The sequence below is a fragment of the Theropithecus gelada genome, chromosome 2, assembly GCF_003255815.1.
Source record: "Theropithecus gelada isolate Dixy chromosome 2, Tgel_1.0, whole genome shotgun sequence".
Taxonomy (NCBI): domain Eukaryota; kingdom Metazoa; phylum Chordata; class Mammalia; order Primates; family Cercopithecidae; genus Theropithecus; species Theropithecus gelada.
In genome coordinates this window covers 154,250,801-154,270,842 of record NC_037669.1, presented here as the reverse complement: position 1 = coordinate 154,270,842, position 20,042 = coordinate 154,250,801, and the positions used below count along the sequence as shown (strand labels likewise).

Below are 20,042 nucleotides of genomic sequence, written 5' to 3'. Positions count from 1 at the left end.
AATAACAGAGGAATGTAAATATGGCCATGGGCGGGGGACGGGTAAAAGCACATTTTTTTCAAAAAGCAAGGAGGAAGAAAGGAACAGTGGATGAGGGAGAGAGGAAGGGAAGGCGAGAAAGAAGAAAGTAGAGAGGGAGAGAGGAAGAGAGGTGGGAGAATTTGTGATGCTAGGTACTTTTATTCCATGTCAGGCCAGACCTCTTAGAAAGGGAACCCAGTTGCCACTCATGGAAATCTGAGATGTTTCAGACCCACAAAAGGAGAGGTCCTTGGCTCTCTGAGAAGGATTTTAGGGAAGCTGGAAGAAATGACTTCCTCAAATCCCATCTGGAGGACAGCAAATGTGAATGTCAGGGCCAGTAGCAATGCATTGAGGGCTCTTGGAAACTGTTGGTCACAAGACCATCTGTTGGTAAGCTCTGTCGGTGGTAAGATTGTGGCCAGAGGACTCTGATATGCCTGTCTTTCATCGCCCACAAAACCCAGCATGGCCCACAACAAGCATAGGGGGTTGGGGAAGTAGGAAGTGGGTGCTGCTTTGTGTCCTGTCTCCTAGTTGTGCTGTGAAAAGTCAAGCTGGGCTGAACCACCATGGGAACTGGGGGACAGTTCCCAGCAGCCACCAGAGAAGTGTACCCCAGTTCTGCCTATCTGAGTTGAGGGAAGAGGATTTCACCAAAAGCCAGAAAAAAACACTTCTTGGGATTGAGTTTGCAGAAAAGGAGGTACTTTAAATCACTGAAAATCTGTGGCCTTCAAGAAGAGTGTGGACTTAAAAGCAGACAGTCCCCATGCAGCAGGAATGGCTGCGCTACAAATTGGCACCCCAAAATACAAATATCTATTTGATGACTTAGATAAGGAATGGGCAGGAGCTGGGAGTGGTGGCTTACACCTATAATCCCAGCACTTTGGGAGGCCAAGGTGGGAGGATTGCTTGAGGCCAGCAGTTCAAGACCAGCCTGGGCAACAAAATGAGATCCCATCTCTACAGTAAGTTTAAATTTTTTTAAAACTAGCTGGGAACAGTGGTATATGCCTGTAATCCCAGCTATTCAGGAGACTGTGGCAGGAAGATCACTGGAGCTGGAGTTAGAAGTTGCAGTTAATTGTGATCATGCCACTGTACTCCATCTTGGGCAACAAAGTGAAACTTCATCCATCTATAAAAATAAAATATTTGAAGAGCGTAAGAATGGGCAGGAAGATTACCAGGAGGAAAAGGCTCGAAAGAAACTCAAAAGCTAAAGGCAACAATGCAAGGAGATAAAACAGCCCAAGAGGACACTTGTGGGGCTCCTAAAGGAGCTGGAAGGAATAACAACCAGCCAGGACCTAATGCCTAACTTTCCATCAGAAACAGCTGTGTAAAGTATTTTCTTGCGCTTGACGAGGAACTGGGGAAGACAGACCTGAAGCAGAGGAGCTGGATGAAATGCCTGGAGGGAGAAATGTAAGTTTGCAATGATTCTCCCAGAGAGTTTAATTTTGACCTAGAACCCAGAAAAGTATCACTTTTTAGCACAGAAGTAAGCCTTAAAGTGTTTACAGAAAGGCAAAAGGCAGATACCTATAATACTTTAGTTAATAATCATAATTATCACTGGGCACAGTGGCTTGCACCTGTAATCCTAGCAACGCAGGAGGCTGAGACAGAAGGATCATCACTTGAACCCAGGAATTCAAGGCCACAGTGATCATGCCACTGCACTCCAGCATGGGCAACAGAGCACGATCCCACCTCAAAAAATAAATATAAATAAATAATTATAATAATCATTACCAGTTATTAAATTCTTCCTAAGCACAATCCCTGTTCTTGCAATATCTCACTTAACTTTTCATTCATCTGACAAAAATGTATCATGTCTCTTTGGAACTTACAGTTGTAGAAGAATGTAATTCAATGCAACAGGCTATGTGTGTAAACTAAAGATAGATTAATGAAGTAAATGGTGGTGGTAGCAGGACTGCATACTTGTATGTTACCAGCTCTGTATAACTGATAGCTCAAGATTCAATCTCATTGTATTCCACACAGTTGATACAGCATGCAGTGCTCTGAGGACAGTGCCAGAAGTAAAATAACTACTATTTATTGAGCTGCATATTGGCTCTTCAGCTTAATCTTTACAAAAATCAGGAAAATGTGTATTAGCTTTAGGTTTAAAAAGTTGAAAACTGAGGCTGGGGGTGAGGGAAGGACATGCCCAAGGCCTCATGGATAGAAGATGGCAGAAACAGGATGTGAACATAAGGCAAAGACTTCCAAGTCTGCATCCTTTTCCCCTGCCCAGACCCTGTTTCTAAATGCAGGAATGGGCTGCCTTTAGAATTGAAGAGCTTGGTCTCGGCTTGAGCACAATAAGCGCAGAGGGTATATGGGCGTTGACCCATTTGTAACAATATCATCAATGATGTGAAATTAGGAGTATGAATTAAGTTTAAAGCATGGATGACTTGCATCCCATTCACACTTGCCTTCCCTGGAAACAGTGGAAAGGACGAGTAAAGGGCCAACAATGAGCAGAATGGAGAGGGGGCAAAGATATGGCAAACTCATGTCCCTGGCTCCATAATGTCCCTGGCTTGACATCACAGTCAAGTAATGCTTTTTCTAAAGTGCTTGCAAACATTTTGACTAAATTTGGTAAAGTGGTAAGCCTTACAGTTAGAGGGAAGTGAGCTAGAATCAAGGGCACAGCTTGGCCACCTACATCTCTGGACCTCACTTTCCCCATTTGTGAAACGCCTCACAGTAAGACATTTATATGAAAGTGCTGGGCCAGGCACGGTGGCTCACTCCTGTAATCCCAGCACTTTGGGAGGCCAAGGTGGGTGGATCACCTAAGGTCAGGAGTTCAAGACCAGCCTGACCAATATGGTGAAACCCTGTCTCTACTAAAAATACGAACAAATTAGCCGGGCATGGTGGTGTGCGCCTGTAGTCCCAGCTACTCGAGAAGCTGAGACAGGAGAATTGCTTGAACCCAGGAGGCAGAGGTTGCAGTGGGCTGAGATCAACCCACTGCACTCCAGCCTGGCTGACAGCAAGACTCTGTCTCAAAAAACAAACAAACAAACAAACAAAGTGCCCTGTGACCCATTTACAAGATCTAGCTCTTGGCATCACTAAATCATCACTGCTGTGTCTACATCACTCAGGGCTCTCAAACACTTAGGACATTTGATCTTCTAGCCTTTTTTGCCTCCAAACTCAAAAACATTTTATGAATTCAAATATCCAAAGGAAAGATCACTTAAGGCCCTGTGTTCTCCCTTCCCATCCCCATCCTACCCGTGTTCTGCGTACTTCACTATATCTCAGCCCCTTTGCAGGCACTGAGGGTTTTGATTTTTTTTTTATATGACTATCTACATTTTCCCCCTTCTGCTTCAGTGTGTAAAAACAACAGCCACGGGAGAGTTACAGAGTTTCCTATCAACCTATAAATCATATTTACACACACAGGAGTGAAGTTTTAAACCAGACCACATTTAATCCAGAGAACAGTTTCACAAAACCTTCACAAAATCTAAATCAAAAATCCATAAGGGAAAAAAGTGAGACTTCTCATAAGTATCCTTTTGAAAGGAGCTTGTCTGTTTATTTCTTGCTATTGGCTGAACGGTTTCACTGGTTATGAAACCAGTTTGTCTTTCCCCATTTTCCGGTAGAAGAAACCAGCCCTAGAAGGTGAAGTGATTATAAGTTAGTTATAAAGTTGGGGAGTCTATTGGTGTTCAGTAAAGCTGCTTTCTCTCTCTTCAAAAGAGAAAGATATTTCAGCATCAGCATGCCTCTTCAAATATGTGGACAAACATCGAAAAGTTACACGTTATTGTGTATGATGAAGACACCACAGGGAGCTGAGAACAGGTCTACACAGCTCAAGAGAACCTTCAACCTAGGTAAATGAGGCTGCTTACCCTGATTTCTCAATGAGAAAAGCTAGGAACCAGAATGCCTGCTCAGCTTGCAGCTGTGGTGGTCCCCATTTAGATGGCAGGGGCAGCTACCACAAAGCATCATGCCCTAGGATGGCCTAGTCAGTGGTGCAGCATCATTTCTTGGTGGGGAGACACATCATCAGAGTTGTAGGTGGATCTCACCTTAAAGGATGTCTTAGACAGTTCCTGCTGCTATAACAAGATTATCTTAGACTGGGTAATGTATAAACCACAGAAATTTATTCTCACAGTTCTGGAGGCTGGGAAGTCCAAGATCAAGGTGTCAGCAGATTCCATCTGGTAAGGGTTCATGCTCTTCAAAGATAGTGCCTTTTGCTGTGTCCTCATGTGGCAGAAGGGACAGAAGGGCAAAAGAGACAAACAGGCTCCCTCAAGGCCTTTTATAAGGGCACTAATGTCATTCCTGAGGGTACCTCCTACAGACCTCACCTCGCAGTAGTATTGCACTGGGGATTACGTTTCAACATATAAATTTTGGAGGGAAAGATACATTCAAATCATAGCAGAGGTGAAGAGGAAGGTCAGTGAAGATAGAAACCACCTATGCCGCCTCTCCTGTCAGCTAGCTCCCCTGCTCATTGAGGGTTTTGTGTTCATTTTTCCTGATCTTCCCCACTACTAAAGGCTGCTAGGTCCAGGCCTTTCTTTTCTTCCTCTTTTCAAATTGTCTTCCCCTCTTGCCCATAGCAATTCACACACATGGCTGTTTCAAATCCTCAACCATATTTTATCATCATGTGAGAGGATTCACGTTTGTATACAGTTAGTACAAGTCAAAGCTATGTGGATTTGCCAAGGGATACGTTGTTTTTAGGGAAGGAGAGGAAACTGATATTTATTGAGCCTGGCTTAGGTTTATGCCAAGTAGCATCTGATCCTCACATATCTATGCAAGAGATATCTTTGACTCCCTCCAGAACTGAGGACTCGTTTTCATTGAGCTTAAATGACTTACCTAATAACACTCACCTGGTGTCACATTGTTCTGTAGAATTTTACAAGGTACTAAGGACTTCTGTGTTGATTCCCTGGAATCTCTAGAGAATCTAGCCTCTCCCATCTTATTCTCAAGAACCTTTCTTCTAGGGTCTGGCCTCAGACTACCATCTTCTGAGCTCCCCTCTTTGGGCTCCTCCATTAGCCCTCTTGTCTCCAGTCTAGGACCAAGCTATGCCTGAAGGTATGGCTCCTCCCATCCCCCTACTCCACCAGGGCCCCGGTCCAGGCCTTTGGCTGCTAGTGAACTGCTGTCCGATCACCCTCACTCCCACTTCCACTTAGTGATGCCAGCCCCTGAGAACACTCTTTCAGCCCAACTCTCCACTCTGAGTACCTCTGCTGAGCCCTTCTTGAAAGCTGTTGTCTCGCATTATTCCTTGAAATTTTGTTATTGAATAATTAAATGAAAATCTCTGGGGGTGAGAACAAACATTAATATTTCTTTAAAAGCACCCCCAGAAGATGCTCAGGTGCAGCCTGTGTTGAAAAAAACCACACCCGAGAGCACCTCACCTGTCAGCTCAGAGCTACTTGGGGAATTAAGGTGTTTTGCAACAGGGAGGGAACACTGAGTTCCCATTTTTCTGTTTGCTTCTTTCAGCCCTGAATCCTGCCCACCCTTCAGGTCTGATAACACTTCATTGTTCATTGGGAAGAATGCTGTAGTCACACTTTTGGTGCAGGGAATCAGGCTTTAGAGCCTGTTGACTCACCTGTTATCAGCTGATAAGCCTCTTGATCAGAATATCAAGTAAGAGAAAAAATGGCTAAGAGAGAAACCTACCTGCTACCTGCTTTGTGGCAGTTTTCTCTGTTTACTTATCTATAGAGAAGATTAGGATCCCAGAGGGTAGGACCGTGCAGGTGGAGGGGAAGGTGAGTTTACCACCATGAATCTCCATGTCATTACTAGACATAGGAGGTTTCTAGCCATAAGCAGGGGAGCCAATTTCCTCCCACTTACTGGTACCTGCCCCCATGACAGGTGCCAGTGGGACCAAGACTGACGATCGTTGTTTGTAGAATTCTCTTCCCAGCAGAGAAGCAAAGTTAAAATCAGAAGTTTCTTTAGGGAGAAGAGAATCAGAATCAAGTATATAGAGATCAATGGGATAGAACTAGAATAGGTGGACACTGTCATTCATACTTCAGACAGATATCTGGTGAGAAGGCTGCTAGGGCCTCTGTTCCTCAGACATTGCAGGAGGCACTTGAACAAGTTCTACATTATCTAACTCTCCTTTTTCAAAATTTCTCATTGATTGCCGATTTTTCTGGCATGACAAATTGCTTTATGATACAAACACACCTTAGAGTGAATATGCTGGCAGCTCCACTGATGTTTGACTCAGATGCCCATGATGTTGGCTGTTGTAGGAGAGGGAAATCGTCCCAAGGTGACTGGAGAGAGTTCTCTCCCAGGACTGCTGGAGGAGATGGGAATGCTGTCATCTTGAGAGTCACATTTATAATCTACCAGGCCAGGTTATTCCCTAAGACGATTTGGAGAGTGCTTTCTTCCACATTCTTAGCATCCATTTCGGAACATGATTGTTTATGGTTGCGTCTCCAAATTTGGAGGATACATTCTGTAAGAGTTTACAGATCCTTGTACCTTGATGGAAGGCAGGACTCTACCTGTTTTTCCAGAATAAGGTGCCTCAAAACAATGTGCTGTGATGGAAAAGTAATGATTTTGAGGCAGTTTTGGATTTGACTCCCAGTTCCGCCTCCTTTCCCTTGATGTGTGTCCTTGGACAAGTTACCTCACCTGAGTGTCCATTTCTTCAACCATAAAATGGGTGATAATTATATTATCTGCATCGTAGGGTTTTTTTTTTCCCATGGATTATATTTTTTAATGTCTGAAAATTCCTTACTAGCTTTCACTCAAAAGTAGCAACTGCCTGTGAAAACTAAGGCAGGACAGAACTTTCTGTTTTGTTCACAGTTTCCTCTGAGCCTTTTGCCTATAGCCCTATAGGCAGATTCCCTCAGTATCTCCTTCAAAGAGAAAAAAAGTGATAAGCATTTCTCCTGTTTCTTTTCCATTTCCAAATTTCAATTTTGCCTGGGTATTATTAACTGGTCTCACTGAGGGTAGGAATGACACCTCCTTTGAGTGTACCCCACAATCCCCTTCTAGTTAAAACTTGGCAAGGTCTCCATCTGCATTTCTAGCTGGCTCCTGACTTGCTCCCTTGGGTCCAGGTGACAGAGGGAGCCTCATGAGGGTTTTGCTTCTCCTTTTTAAGAAATTCCTTCCTGGAAAACTACCCACCAGGATGCTAAAGGTGGCGATCTCCAAGAGTTGGAATAGCAGGTTATTGTTTTTTATTTCCTATTTATAGTTTTCTATACATCTTGAAATTTTTATATTGAGCAGTTATTGTTTATATAACTAGGGAAAAAATCAGCAATTTCCCAAAAAAGAAAAATGATGCCCTTTACTTCTTCTCTGATACCACACTGCGGAATGCGATGTCTTTGCAGCTGTAAGACTTGGTGTGAGAGGTCCCCTCACATCTGCAAGGGGCTTCAGCAGCACTCTGGTCATGACTTTGAACTTGGAGGGGTGGAAACTCTCCAAAAACAATAAGACTTTAAAGGTTAGCATGTCTAGACACTGATGAAACCATCTTTCATAAGTTAGAACCACTTGATTTCAAGTAACAGAACCCCAACCTGAATTAGTTCAAACAGGTAGGGATTTAAAAATAATAATAATAATAATAATAATAATAATAATAATAATAATAATGGTGCTGGGATAGCACCTGAAACCTAAGGAAAGAATGTATGTGGACCATAGGAAAAGCTGGAGTCAGGAGCTCAAACACTGACTGTCAGGGCTCTCTACCTCCCTGTTGGGTTTGGTCTGCTTGCAATTATACAGCAGCTCACTGCCTGAAGGAAACGTTGGACGCCCAGGACAGCATCTTATACTTTCAGTCCCTGGAGAGAGACTGGCCAGATGCTCTCTGTGTCCAGCACAGACATTCTGTATAAGTGTCTCATCTGCCCGGTTTGACTCAGATGCCCATGCTGGATTAATTTGCCATGGTCAAGGCACTGGGTATAAAGTCAGGGCCTGAAAGATCAAGGTCAGTATCACTACTCAAAGTAGGGCCTGTGTACCAAGCTGGCGCACAAACTATGTGTTACCCACCTGAACAGTTCTGGTACCGAAATCAAGAATAAATATTTCTAAACATTTATAACAATTTGACATGTCTGTGACACTCAAGCAGGTGATTTTGTATTTTACCAGGATGTCAATTTGTGACAGATTGGAAATTTAAATTTTTAAGTAGTTTGAAAAACACTGATTGAAGACATGGCAACTCCTTCAAAAATCATGGACTTAGGAAAAAAGGGGATATACTGGAGGAATAAAATAATTGGTGTCTAGCACATAAGTATCTCCACACAGTTTTGCAGTTCAGCTCCACCATACCAACCCACACTAGGGGCCTTGCCTACTGGAACACATGAAGGACTAATTTGTTTTCCTTGTTAAATTATTTATACTTGTAATAGACACGCTTAGTGACTGTCATTCCCCACTTTGGCATAAGCTCCATGACAACAGAGACCATGTCTGATCTGTTGTTAGCTACTGTCATCCCATGGCCAGTCAGGAGGGCTCAGTAAACAATGGTTGCAACGAGTCACAGCAATTTAAGGATGCACTAGAAACAACTTTGGATATATCTGGAGGTAAGGGCACTGCAGAAGAGTCCCTGTAGGGCCTATACGTATGACTGATTCCTAGAAAGGGAACTGCTGATAAACTGTGGTCCAGTTGAAAGGCCTAATATTGTTATATTGATCTTTTTATATACATCTGAAACCTACAGCTCACCATAATCTTAGTAGTTCCTTGTGGAAAGGGACAAAATTGAGTATCCTTGGTATATCACTTAGCAACCTTGGCTTCATCATATGCTATAAATGAATTCTCGGTTTCCTAAAGTGGACACAACTATGTAAAACTTTTATCACATACGGAAGCACAAGAGAAGAAAAATATTTGGGTTAGAAGTCACAGCTATAAGCTCTATCAGTAATTCGAACTCTCACCTTAGACAAACTATTTTCCCTTTCCTGATCCCAGATTATCAAGCTGTAAAAATGAGGAAGCTGAAATAGGTACAATCCAAGGGCCTCCCCGGTTCCAACCATCCATAATTCTCTGATTCTGTAGACATCTGAGTGCATGTCCTTCATCAGTCAGAGAATTGTAAGTGATGTATTTTGTATTTCCCACAATTCCACATCCTTTGACAATGGCAAGGTTCACAGTTTATGGACTTTGCTGGCTCTCAGGTGTTTGGTGCAGGTTAGTTGTGGTTTATTAAACCAGAGCCGAATCAAGTGTGCTGAGCTGGTCTGATTCGTCTGCTGTGTCTTGCCCCTTGTCCCACAGCCATGCTGCAGGCAGTGCGAGCCCTGATGATCGTAGGCATCGTCCTGGGTGCCATTGGCCTCCTGGTATCCATCTTTGCCCTGAAATGCATCCGCATTGGCAGCATGGAGGACTCTGCCAAAGCCAACATGACACTGACCTCCGGGATCATGTTCATTGTCTCAGGTAAACACAGAGCCTGGAGTTCCCACTTCTGGAATGTCAAAGCCAAATCATTCTGGTAGAGAAAACGTGACTCCTCCCTACTCCTGAATGTGGTTCAGAACTTTTCATACTGAGATTCACGATCTGAGTGTGGAGGCCCAATTGCGTATCATGAGTGCTAAGGTCCGTCTTAGCTGCCACTCCAACCCCAATAGAAGAGGTTCTTAGCTGGATGCAGTGCTTCACGTCTATAATGTCAGCACTTTGAGAGGCCAAGACAGGAGGATCACTTGAGTCCAGGAGTTCAAGACCAGCCTAGGCAGCATTGTGACACCCCATGTTGATTAAAAGAAATGGTTTTTTATTTAAAAAAAAAAAAAAAAAACTTAGTAAGCTTTTGAATCTTTAATTCAGCTGGAAAAAAAAGGTTCTCAACCCTAAAAGAGTCATGTGACTTGATCCCTAAAAGGCATTTTTTTGGCGAGGCTTTAGAAAGTGATTTTAAGGGAAGATATCTTGACATTACCAAAGAAACAGACCAAAAATATTTGGACTATTGAGCCTTGGTCCCAAGATGTATGAAAAATTTCTTTCTGTACACACACATATCCTTCCACAATTAGCAAGATAAAACATTCTAAGCACCTATCACAATGTTTAGCACATAGCGAGAATTCAGTAATCAATGCTTGGTTATAAGGATACAATATTCTGCAGCCTACTCATCTAAACTCATCTAGGCATAACCTGCCTCAGAAACATTGTAATCCCTTGAAACTAACTCTGGAGATTTCTTTTTCTTTGCCCATAGGTCTTTGTGCAATTGCTGGAGTGTCTGTGTTTGCCAACATGCTGGTGACTAACTTCTGGATGTCCACAGCTAACATGTACACCGGCATGGGTGGGATGGTGCAGACTGTTCAGACCAGGTAACCTCCTAATCTAGGTCTCGTCATTCACCATGATGAATATTGTTATAAGAATCTGATTAAACACATGCGCCTAATGTGACTGTCAGTGCCTGAAATACCAAAAATTTATCAGAGACAGCCATGCCATATCATAAATCAACAATCACCTGTAAATTCATAAACTTCATTTCAGTGAAATATCCTTGGTGATATGACTTGAGGCTGATCTGACATTTGCATTGAAATACAGTGACAGTTCATAGTATTTATCTAACACTCTTACACAAGCCCCATTGTGGTGGCGATGAAACAGGCACTATTAACCCAGGCAAGTAAATGAACATCAACTTACATCTACAGTCCATAACTGGAACCTGGCTAGGAACAGGTAAATGTTTGAATAGAAATTAGCAAGGTGCGGTAGGGGTGAGAAAAGTGATGTTCCTTTCTGGTATAGCTGCCTCTTTCTCTCATTCATTAATTCATTTATTCTACAAATGTATTGATCACCTGCTGTAAGCCAAGACATGTTCAGAGTGCTGGAGATACAAAGTCCCCGCTCTCACAGCGGGTACAGTATGGCAGAGGGAGCTGAAACCCCACTACAATTTGGTGTCTGAAGGAGAGTAGAACTTTTAAAAGACGGAAAAACAATACCAATGCCCATATTCATGTAGTCACTTTAAACGGATATATCTCATAGCAAGAAGCTGGAGCAAATTCCTGAAAAAGAAAGATCTTGTTCTTGGGAAGAAATATAAATATTAGACCTCAGTGACCTGCATCTCTGGATGCATGCACTTGGCATTTTTTCCAGCCACATCAACATGAGGTACAGACGGAGAATGAGGGTGTAATAAATCCATTACCCTCCGGCTCCCTGGAACTCCAATCCCCATTCATTTTTCTGCTTTATTTCAAGAATGTAAAGGAAGTGATCCCCAAAAACTTCCCCAATCCTACTCTATGTTCCTCTCATGGTCTCTTAGTTACAGGTGCAACTTAGAAGTAGGTTGACCAACTCATGCCAGTCTGCCTGAGACTTTCCCAGGTTTAGCACTGCAAGTTCCACATTCTGGGAAACTCCTCCATCATGGCCAAACCAGAATGATTGCTCAGGCTACTTAGAAGAGCCCACCTTTCCCAGAGCATTTGGGTACCTGGGGTCATTGCGCTTGCCCAGAGGAGCCATCTACCAGCCACTTTGCACTTAGCACTAATACCTGCCATCACTCTCTCACACCATCTCCCTAGCACCGGCCCCTGTCCTGTGGGCAGGGAGCTTCAGTCCTGGAATTAAGACTATAGAATTCTGAAAGGCCTCCTGAACTTCTCCCTCCGTGGATGGGCAGCTGTCTTTCCCTTTCTTTTGTCTTCTCATTTTCTCCACCCAGAAGTCTTACAAGACAGCCCAGCTGCCAAGAAAGACCTTGGCAGTCACCTTGATGGAGCTTTGGTTCCAGTGCCCCACTTGGTCCTGGAACCCCCCTCCTTCTCCTGTTCCCCGACTCTATTATTGCCACGTTGTATGTAACAGTGGCAGAGCCTAAGCCCCAGACTAGAGCTGCAAACTGCCTGCCCTCACACTGTACATAGACTGCAAGGTATTTTGTATAAAACATTTCATTTTATAATCTGAACCAATCACCAACTTTTAAAAATTAGAAGGGTTAGGCCAGGAGCGGTGGCTCACGCCTGTAATCCCGGCACTTTGGGAGGCTGAGGTGGGCAGATCACAAGGTCAGGAGTTCGAGACCAGCCTGGTCAATATGGTGAAACCCCGTCTCTACTGAAAATACAAAATTAGCTGGGTGTGGTGGTGGGCACCTGTAGTCCCAGTTACTTGGGAGACTGAGGCAGGAGAATCACTTGAACCTGGGAGGCAGAGGTTGCAGTGAGCCGAGATCGCGCCACTGCACTCCGGCCTGGACAACAGAGCGAGACTTCGTCTCAAAAAAAAAAAAAAAAAAAAAGATTAGAAGGGTTAAGGACTGGGTCCCTCAGAAACAGATCCTGAGAAGAGGATCCCAGTGCCAGAGTTCATTAAGAAAAGGGAGATGGGTTAGTAGGAGAGGGAAGCAGGGCCGGGAAGGAAGGGAAGCCAAGCATGGGCGTGATTTCAGGTGAAGCCCTGGGACTCAGCCTGATCCTGAGGAGAGCTGTGCAGTGCAAATTAGACGCCAGAGTTGTCTCAACCCCAAACTAAAGAGCTGAGCTTTCATACCTTGGTGCCAGTCAGTCCCTGTGGGCAGAGTGGCTTCAGTGGCTAAACCAAAGCTAGAATTCCAGAGGCAGCCACAGGGGCCAGCAGGTAAAGGCAAAGGAATACACAAGCAGTGGAAGAGACCCACAGAAACAGTTAAATGGTAGAGCACCACTAGGGCCTAGGACAAGGAGACTTCACCGCCCACACACATACGCATACTCTGTTTTCCAGCTTTGTGTAAAAACTCAGAAGATCTGGCAGCATTGCCCTGGGCCCTCATTCTCATATGACCTCCATCTCTGCAGCTGAGAGGCAGCTGCCCTTCTGGCTAGGACTCATTCTGTCCAGTTTACCACAGTCCCCACTCTGCCCGAATAGCCCAACTCATGCTTATAGGGATTTTTCCATATATTACAGTTGAGAAAACAAAATTATGTTCTTCTATCTAGCTCACTTCATTCATTTAAGTTTCTTGCCTGTCCCAGGTAAGTATTTAGGTTTGCTAATCTTGACCCAGAGTATCTAAGTTGAGGAAAAGGACTTCGTCCCTCATGCCCAGAAGATTCATTAACAATGAGAGCTTTGAAGGCAAAGCGACCTGAATTTGAATCCTGACAATGTCGTATCCTTCCTGGGTCATTGGAGAAGTTCCTCAGCCTCGCTGAGCTTCAATCTCTTCATCTGTAAAATGCGAGTGACAGATACTATCACAGTGGTTATTGGGAAAATTAAACAAGACAGTGGTAAAAAGCGCTTATCACTGTATCAGTAAGAGCTTAATACATGGTAGCAATTGTTGTTATTATCATTAGCATTAAGCAATCACTCAACCATCCATAGGGGTATCAAGGACAGGGGCTCTGTCTGTGTCAGGGCCCACGGACCAGGGCTGTCACCAGGAAATCACCTAGGGACCACCCTAGGAAGAGCCCCAGGAAAAGATCTGCTGTTCAGCCCCCAGCCACACGGGGTAGGATGACGGGGCAGGGCTCTTCGTGCCAAGGCAGAAGCCCTTAAACCAAATTTCTGTCTTTTTCCCAGTCCAAGGAAATAAAAATAGCCTATAGGTAAATTTTCTCCCAGAACTTTTTCAAGGACTGAACTCAGTCAACCAGTTTTGCTCTACATATTAATACTACACTTGGTCATGAAGCTTACATTGTTTACTTTAATCCTGCTAAATGTGTGTGCTTTTTTTTTTTTTTTTTTTTTTTTTGAGACTGTTGCCCAGGCTGGAGTGCAATAGTGCGATCTCGGCTCACTGCAACCTCCGCCTCCCGGGTTCAAGCAATTCTCCTGCCTCAACTTCCCAAGTAGCTGGGATTACAGGCACCTGCCACCACGCCCAGCTAATTTTTGTATTTTTAGTAGAGACGGGGTTTCACCATGCTAGCCAGGCAGGTCTCGAACTCCCAACCTCAGGCGATCTGCCTGCCTCGGCTTCCCAAAGTGTTGGAATTACAGGCGTGAGCCACCACACCCAGCCAATGTGTGTGCTTTTAAAGCACATCTAAAGTATTGTATTTTCTTAGGTTGCAGAGGTTTGCACACATATTACTTGTCTTCCTATTGTTGGTATAACATTCTTAGCTTGTGTCGTAGACTTTAAACATATTAGTAATTCATCGAGTTCTACAAACAGTCCCTGTGCTCTTTGGGGAACGCAAAGGGAAACTTCCAAGGAGAGGCACTCCTTTTCCGTGCTGAGCTCTCCTTTTCTGCAGAGCTCGTGGAGCTGGAAATCAAGTTATCAGCTGGCATTAAAATATGCACTGACATCCTAACAGTTTTTGGTCACTTGAAGAAGGATACTGCTCTTCACCATCCAAAGATGTCCATTTGGGATCACAATTATTTTATTCTCAGGAGATTTTGTTCTCAATCCTGATCCGATGTAACTGAGTCCCATTGGAGGCAGGCCCCCTAGGCGAAGGGCACCAGCTTTGGGGTCAGACCACCCCAAGTTAGAATTCTCTTGTGAGCTGGAACAGAAGCACCACGAGCACAGCATCTCTGTCTACCTTGTTCGCCCAGTGTCCCAGGACCAGGGCAGGGCTCTGCACATTGTAGGAGCTCAATAAAGACTTGTTGAACAAATAAGTAAAGACATCAATAAAAGAAGGAATAGTCACTTCAACTTAGTTCCTTCTGAAGGTAATAGCTCTGCCTGCATGGATGGTTGTAAGGGTTATTTGAGATAAGTTAAGATGACTGCTTATTGGCCCATACTGAGAACTCAAGGAACTAAAATTCCTTCAGAAATAATAATTTGAGATTTTTTTTTTTTTTTTTTTTTTTGGTCAGAGTCTCGCTCTGTTGCCCAGGCTGGAGTGCAATGGCACAATCTCAGCTCACTGCAACCTCCACCTCCCAGGTTCAAGCAATTCTCATACCTTAGCCTCCTGAGTAGCTGGGATGAGAGATGTGCACCACCACACCCAGCTAATTTTTGTATTTTTGGTAGAGACAGGGTTTCACCATGTCGGCCAGATTGCTCTGGAACTCCCGACCTCAGTTGAACCTTGGCCTCCCAAAGTGCTAGGATTACAGGCGTGAACCACCGCGTCCAGTCGGGATTGATTTTATATCTCTCAAATTTCTCTTGCCAAACCTTCAAGACACTTTCTTTTGCCAGTAGAGAGGGGAAGGAGATTCCTTGAGATGTTTCACAAAGATTTATAATATTATGGTTGAGTGATGCTGGAATCCCCTGCTGTTTTGCCCCCTCGGTTTAGTCCCAATTCTACTCTCCAGGGTACCTGATCGATCAGTTGGCTGTGACCCACAGGAGTGTGTGTTCAGAGGCATGGGCAGGGATGGATGTGGAATCCAAAAGTGGGGACAGAAAGAACAGGCACAGCCAGGTGCAGTGGGCAGAGCCTGGAGAGTTGAGTCAACCATATTGACAGCCACCATCTCCCCACCCAGGTACACATTTGGTGCGGCTCTGTTCGTGGGCTGGGTCGCTGGAGGCCTCACACTAATTGGGGGTGTGATGATGTGCATCGCCTGCCGGGGCCTGGCACCAGAAGAAACCAAGTGAGTCTCCCTGTTCCGCTGCAACCGGACGTTTTATTTGTTCAGGGTCTATTTTAATGTATAACTTGCAGCCAAAAAAAAATTAATCTAGGTATATGGAAGAACTTTATTTGACTTAAGGATTATCGAACTTTCTCTTTTAGGGGAAACCTAAAGGATAGAATGGGAATATTTCAGCCTAGATTGATTTAAATGTGATCCTATTTGTAAGACAAATCCATCCCTCTTGGTTCCTTCTGAGATTGTTTTGTAACTCCATGGTTCTCAACTAGGAGCAATTTGCCCCCCAGGGGATATTTGGCAACACGTGAAGACATTTTTAACTGTTACAATTTTGGGAGGGTGGGGGAAAGTGATACTGGCCTCTGGCAGGTAGAGGCCAGGGATGCTACTAAACACCCTACAGTGCACAGAACTGTCCCACAGCAAAGAAGCATCTGTTCCAAACCGTCAACAGTGCTGCTGCTGAGAAACTCCGCTGTAACTCCCCACATTGAACTGGTGTGGGGAGAGCTGGATTCCAGTGTGGTTCTGCTGCTGACCAGCCCTGTGACCTCCAGCAGGTTATTTGCTCTCTGTGTGCCTCTATCACCTCATCCATGAGATGAGCAGCTTGAGGCAATGAGCTGAACGTAGGTACCTTCCAGCTCACAAATTCTATGATCCTTTGATGTAAAATGTTCCCCTGGACATTGTTTCTGGTTCAACTTTATTTTTATTGATTAACAGAGGGAACTCATTAGTTACTGAGGATTTGGGGATACCTCTCTCCACCATCCAGAAATGTCCATTTGGAATCACAATTATTTTATTCTCAGGAGATTTTGTTCTTGGCTCAGCAAAGCTCTAAAGTGCAAGAACTTCTGTTCCACTGCAGAGGCAGAAAAACCAGTGTACCAAAAACCAGGGTTACTAACTATCCTGGTTTGCCCCGGACTGATGGGTTTCCAGGCACACTGTACTTTCAGTGCCAAGACTGAGACAGTTTAGGGTAAATAGGAGGTTGGGCCTCCTGACAAAGACATCTACAATCTTGGAATGTTTATTTTTTATTTTTCTTTCAGCTACAAAGCCGTTTCTTATCATGCCTCGGGCCACAGTGTTGCCTACAAGCCTGGAGGCTTCAAGGCCAGCACTGGCTTTGGGTCCAACACCAAAAACAAGAAGACATATGATGGGGGTGCCCACACAGAGGACGAGTTACAATCTTATCCTTCCAAGCACGACTATGTGTAATGCTCCAAGACCTCTCAGCACGGGCAGAGGAAACTCCCAGAGAGCTCACCCAAAAAACAAGGAGATTTCATCTTGACTTCTTATTGCTTTTGACTCACAGCTGGAAGTTAGAAAAGCCTTGATTTCATCTTTGGAGAGGCCAAGTGGTCTTAGCCTCATGTCTCTGTCTCTAAATATTCCATCATAAAACAGCTGAGTTATCATTTATGAATTAGAGGCTATAGCTCACATTTTCAATCCTCTATTTCTTTTTTTAAATATAACTTTCTACTCTGATGAGAGAATGTGGTTTTAATCTCTGTCTCACATTTTAATGATTTAGATAACTCCCCCCTCGTCCTCCTAGTCAATAAACCCATTGATGATCTAGTTCCCAGCTTATCCCCAAGAAAACTTCTGAAAGGAAAAAGAGTAGATCAACAGACATTATTTTCTGCTGTTTGACTTTTGCCTCCCCACCCCTAGCTTGGCTACTAATAAACACTTACTGAAGAAGAAGCAATAAGAGCAAGATATTTGCAATCTCTCCAGCCCATGATCTGGGTTTTCTTACGCTGTGATCTTAAACATTACCAAACCAAAGTGATCTTCAGCTTGAGGCAACCAAGCCTTTCTACTGCTGTTAGCATCTTCTTATTCCAGCAAGACCATTCTAGGAGTTTCCTGAGCTCTCCACTGGAGTCCTCTTTCTGTCACGGGTCAGAAATTGTCCCTAGATGAATGAGAAAAAATTTTTTTTTAATCTGAGTCCTAAATATAGTTAAAATAAATAATGTTTTAGTAAAATGATACACTATCTCTATGAATTAGCCTCACCCCTACATGTGGATAGAAGGAAATGAAAAAATAATTGCTTTGACATTGTCTCTATGGTACTTTGTAAAGTCACGCTTAAGTACAAATTCCATGAAAAGTTCACTGATCCTAATTCTCTCCCTTTGAGGTTTCTATGGCTCTGATTATACATGATAATAAGTGTAAGCTATGTAAAAACTAAATAATGTCTGGGCGCAGTGGTTCATGCCTGTAATCCCAGCACTTTGGGAGGCTGAGGAGGAAGGATCACTTGAGCCCAGAAGTTCAAGACCAGCCTGGACAATGTGGAGAAACCCTGTCTCTACAAAATACAGAGAAAAAATCAGCCAGTCATGGTGGCATACATCTGTAGTCCCATATCCCGGGAGGCTGAGATGGGAGGATCACTTGAGCCTGGGGAGGCTGGGGCTGCAGTGAACCATGATCAGACCACTGCACTCCAGCCAGGTGACATAGCGAGATCCTGTCTAAAAAATAAAAAATAAATAATGGAACACAGCAAGTCCTAGGAAGTAGGTTAAAACCAATTCTTTAAAAAAAAAAAAATGTTGAGCCTGAATTAAATGTTATGTTTCCAAGTGACACATATCCACATTGGCATGGTTACAAGCCACTGCCAGTTGGCAGTAGCACTTTCCTGGCACTGTGGTCGGTTTTGCTTTGTTTTGCTTTGTTTAGACATGAGGTCTCACTTTCCAGGCTGGCCTCAAACTCCTGCACTTAAGCAATTCTCCTACCCTGGCCTCCCAAGTAGCTGGGACTACAGGTGTGTGCCATCAAAACTGGTCAGTTTTGTCACTCTGAAAGCTGTTCCTTTCTCTGAATTCACCTAGACTGGTTGGACTGTCAGATGTTCGGGCAAAACTAGAAGTTCTTTGCAACCACACACCTTACCTGAGCTTACATCACTGCCCTTTCGAGCAGAAAGTCTAAATTCCTCCCAGGACACTAGAATTCCATCCCAGTTCCAAAGCCAGACAGACCCCCTAGGACACTGAGATAAGAGCAATCTCTAAAAACTACCCAGAGCAGCACTGGTGCAGGGGAACTTGGCCATTAGGTTACTATTTGAGAGTGAAGTCCTCACAACAATAGCACATACGAAAGTGACCTCCAAGGGGATTGGTGAATACTCATAAGGGTCTTCAGGCTGAATAGACTATGTCTGGAGAAAGAACGGATTATGCCCCATTAAATAATAACAAGTTGTGTTCATCAAGAGTCAGAGCAGTGAGCTCAGAGGCCCTTCTCACTGAGACAGCAACATTTAGACCAAATCAGAGGAAGTATTTGTGGAACTCACTGCCTCAGTTTGGGTAAAGGATGAGCAGACAAGTCAACTAAAGAAAAAAGAAGAGCAAGGAGGAGGGTTGGGCAATCTAGAGCATAGGGATTGTTAAGTGCTCTCTGGATTTGAGCTGAAGAACATCCATTTGAGTTGAAGGCCACGGGGCACAATGAGCTCTCCTTCCTATCACCAGAAAGTCCCTGGTCAGGTCTCAGGCAGTGCGATGTGGCTCAGCTGGGTTTTTAATAAGCCCATTCTCCATCCAACACTTAATTGTTTGAAAGCCTCCATATAGTTAGATCGTGCTTTGTAATTTTGTTGTTGTTGCTCTATCTTACTGTATATGCATTGAGTGTTAACCTGAATGTTTTGTTACTTAAATATTAAAAACACTGTTGTCCTACAGTTGAATAGCTTCTGCTCTGTTTTCGTAAGTTTTGGGAAGTGGAGGTGGGAAGTCCCAGCACCTCAATGCCGGATGCGTCTTCATGGGAGATTTTCTGCTTTCAGAATCCGCTTCTGCTCAGTAGCAGCCTAGCTGCCTAGAGGACAGCTAGGTGTTGGTCCAGACCAGTTTATGGTTTCTGCAAGTTTGGAAGCCTTAATGAAAAGGAGTTCCCAGAGCAACCAGGCATGCAGCATGGGGTCCAAGGATCCAGTTTAGCCTGTCTGACCCTAAGTGCACCAGCCCGAAGTGTCTAACGTCATTGGCCTGTTTGTGGGCCAATAAAACAAGAGAGCCAGTGCCTGCCCTCTTGATGCTGCCAAGGGTTGGGTTGACCAGCTCGATAAACTGAGGCAGTATCAAGCTACAAAAACAGCATAAGCTTTATAGTCAGAACAGCCCAACCTCAAATCCAGGTCATACTACTTCCCAGCTATGTTAGCTTGAGCAAAGCCCTTAAGCTTTCTGAGTCTCCGTTTCCTTATCTGTAAAATAGGGATGATAAGGATAATGGAATAATACAAGTAAAGGACCCACTTAAGTGACAGAAAACCA

The 20,042-nt window shown here is 44.0% G+C and overlaps 1 protein-coding gene across 3 annotated transcripts in view; it reads left to right on the top strand.

Moving 5' to 3' along the window:
• Positions 1–19,447, top strand: part of CLDN18 (claudin 18) — a 35,400-nt gene extending 15,953 nt beyond the window's left edge. For 2 of the 3 annotated variants that reach the window (XM_025375965.1, XM_025375966.1), the window contains exons 2-5: positions 9,403–9,567; positions 10,358–10,475; positions 15,592–15,702; positions 16,767–19,447. In XM_025375965.1, coding sequence (XP_025231750.1) covers positions 9,403–9,567; positions 10,358–10,475; positions 15,592–15,702; positions 16,767–16,938 — 566 coding nt within the window. In that variant the 3' untranslated portion in view covers positions 16,939–19,447. The remainder of the gene's footprint in view (positions 1–9,402; positions 9,568–10,357; positions 10,476–15,591; positions 15,703–16,766) is intronic. The other variant, XM_025375967.1, reaches the window with a different exon arrangement.
• Positions 19,448–20,042: the final 595 nt, after the last annotated feature.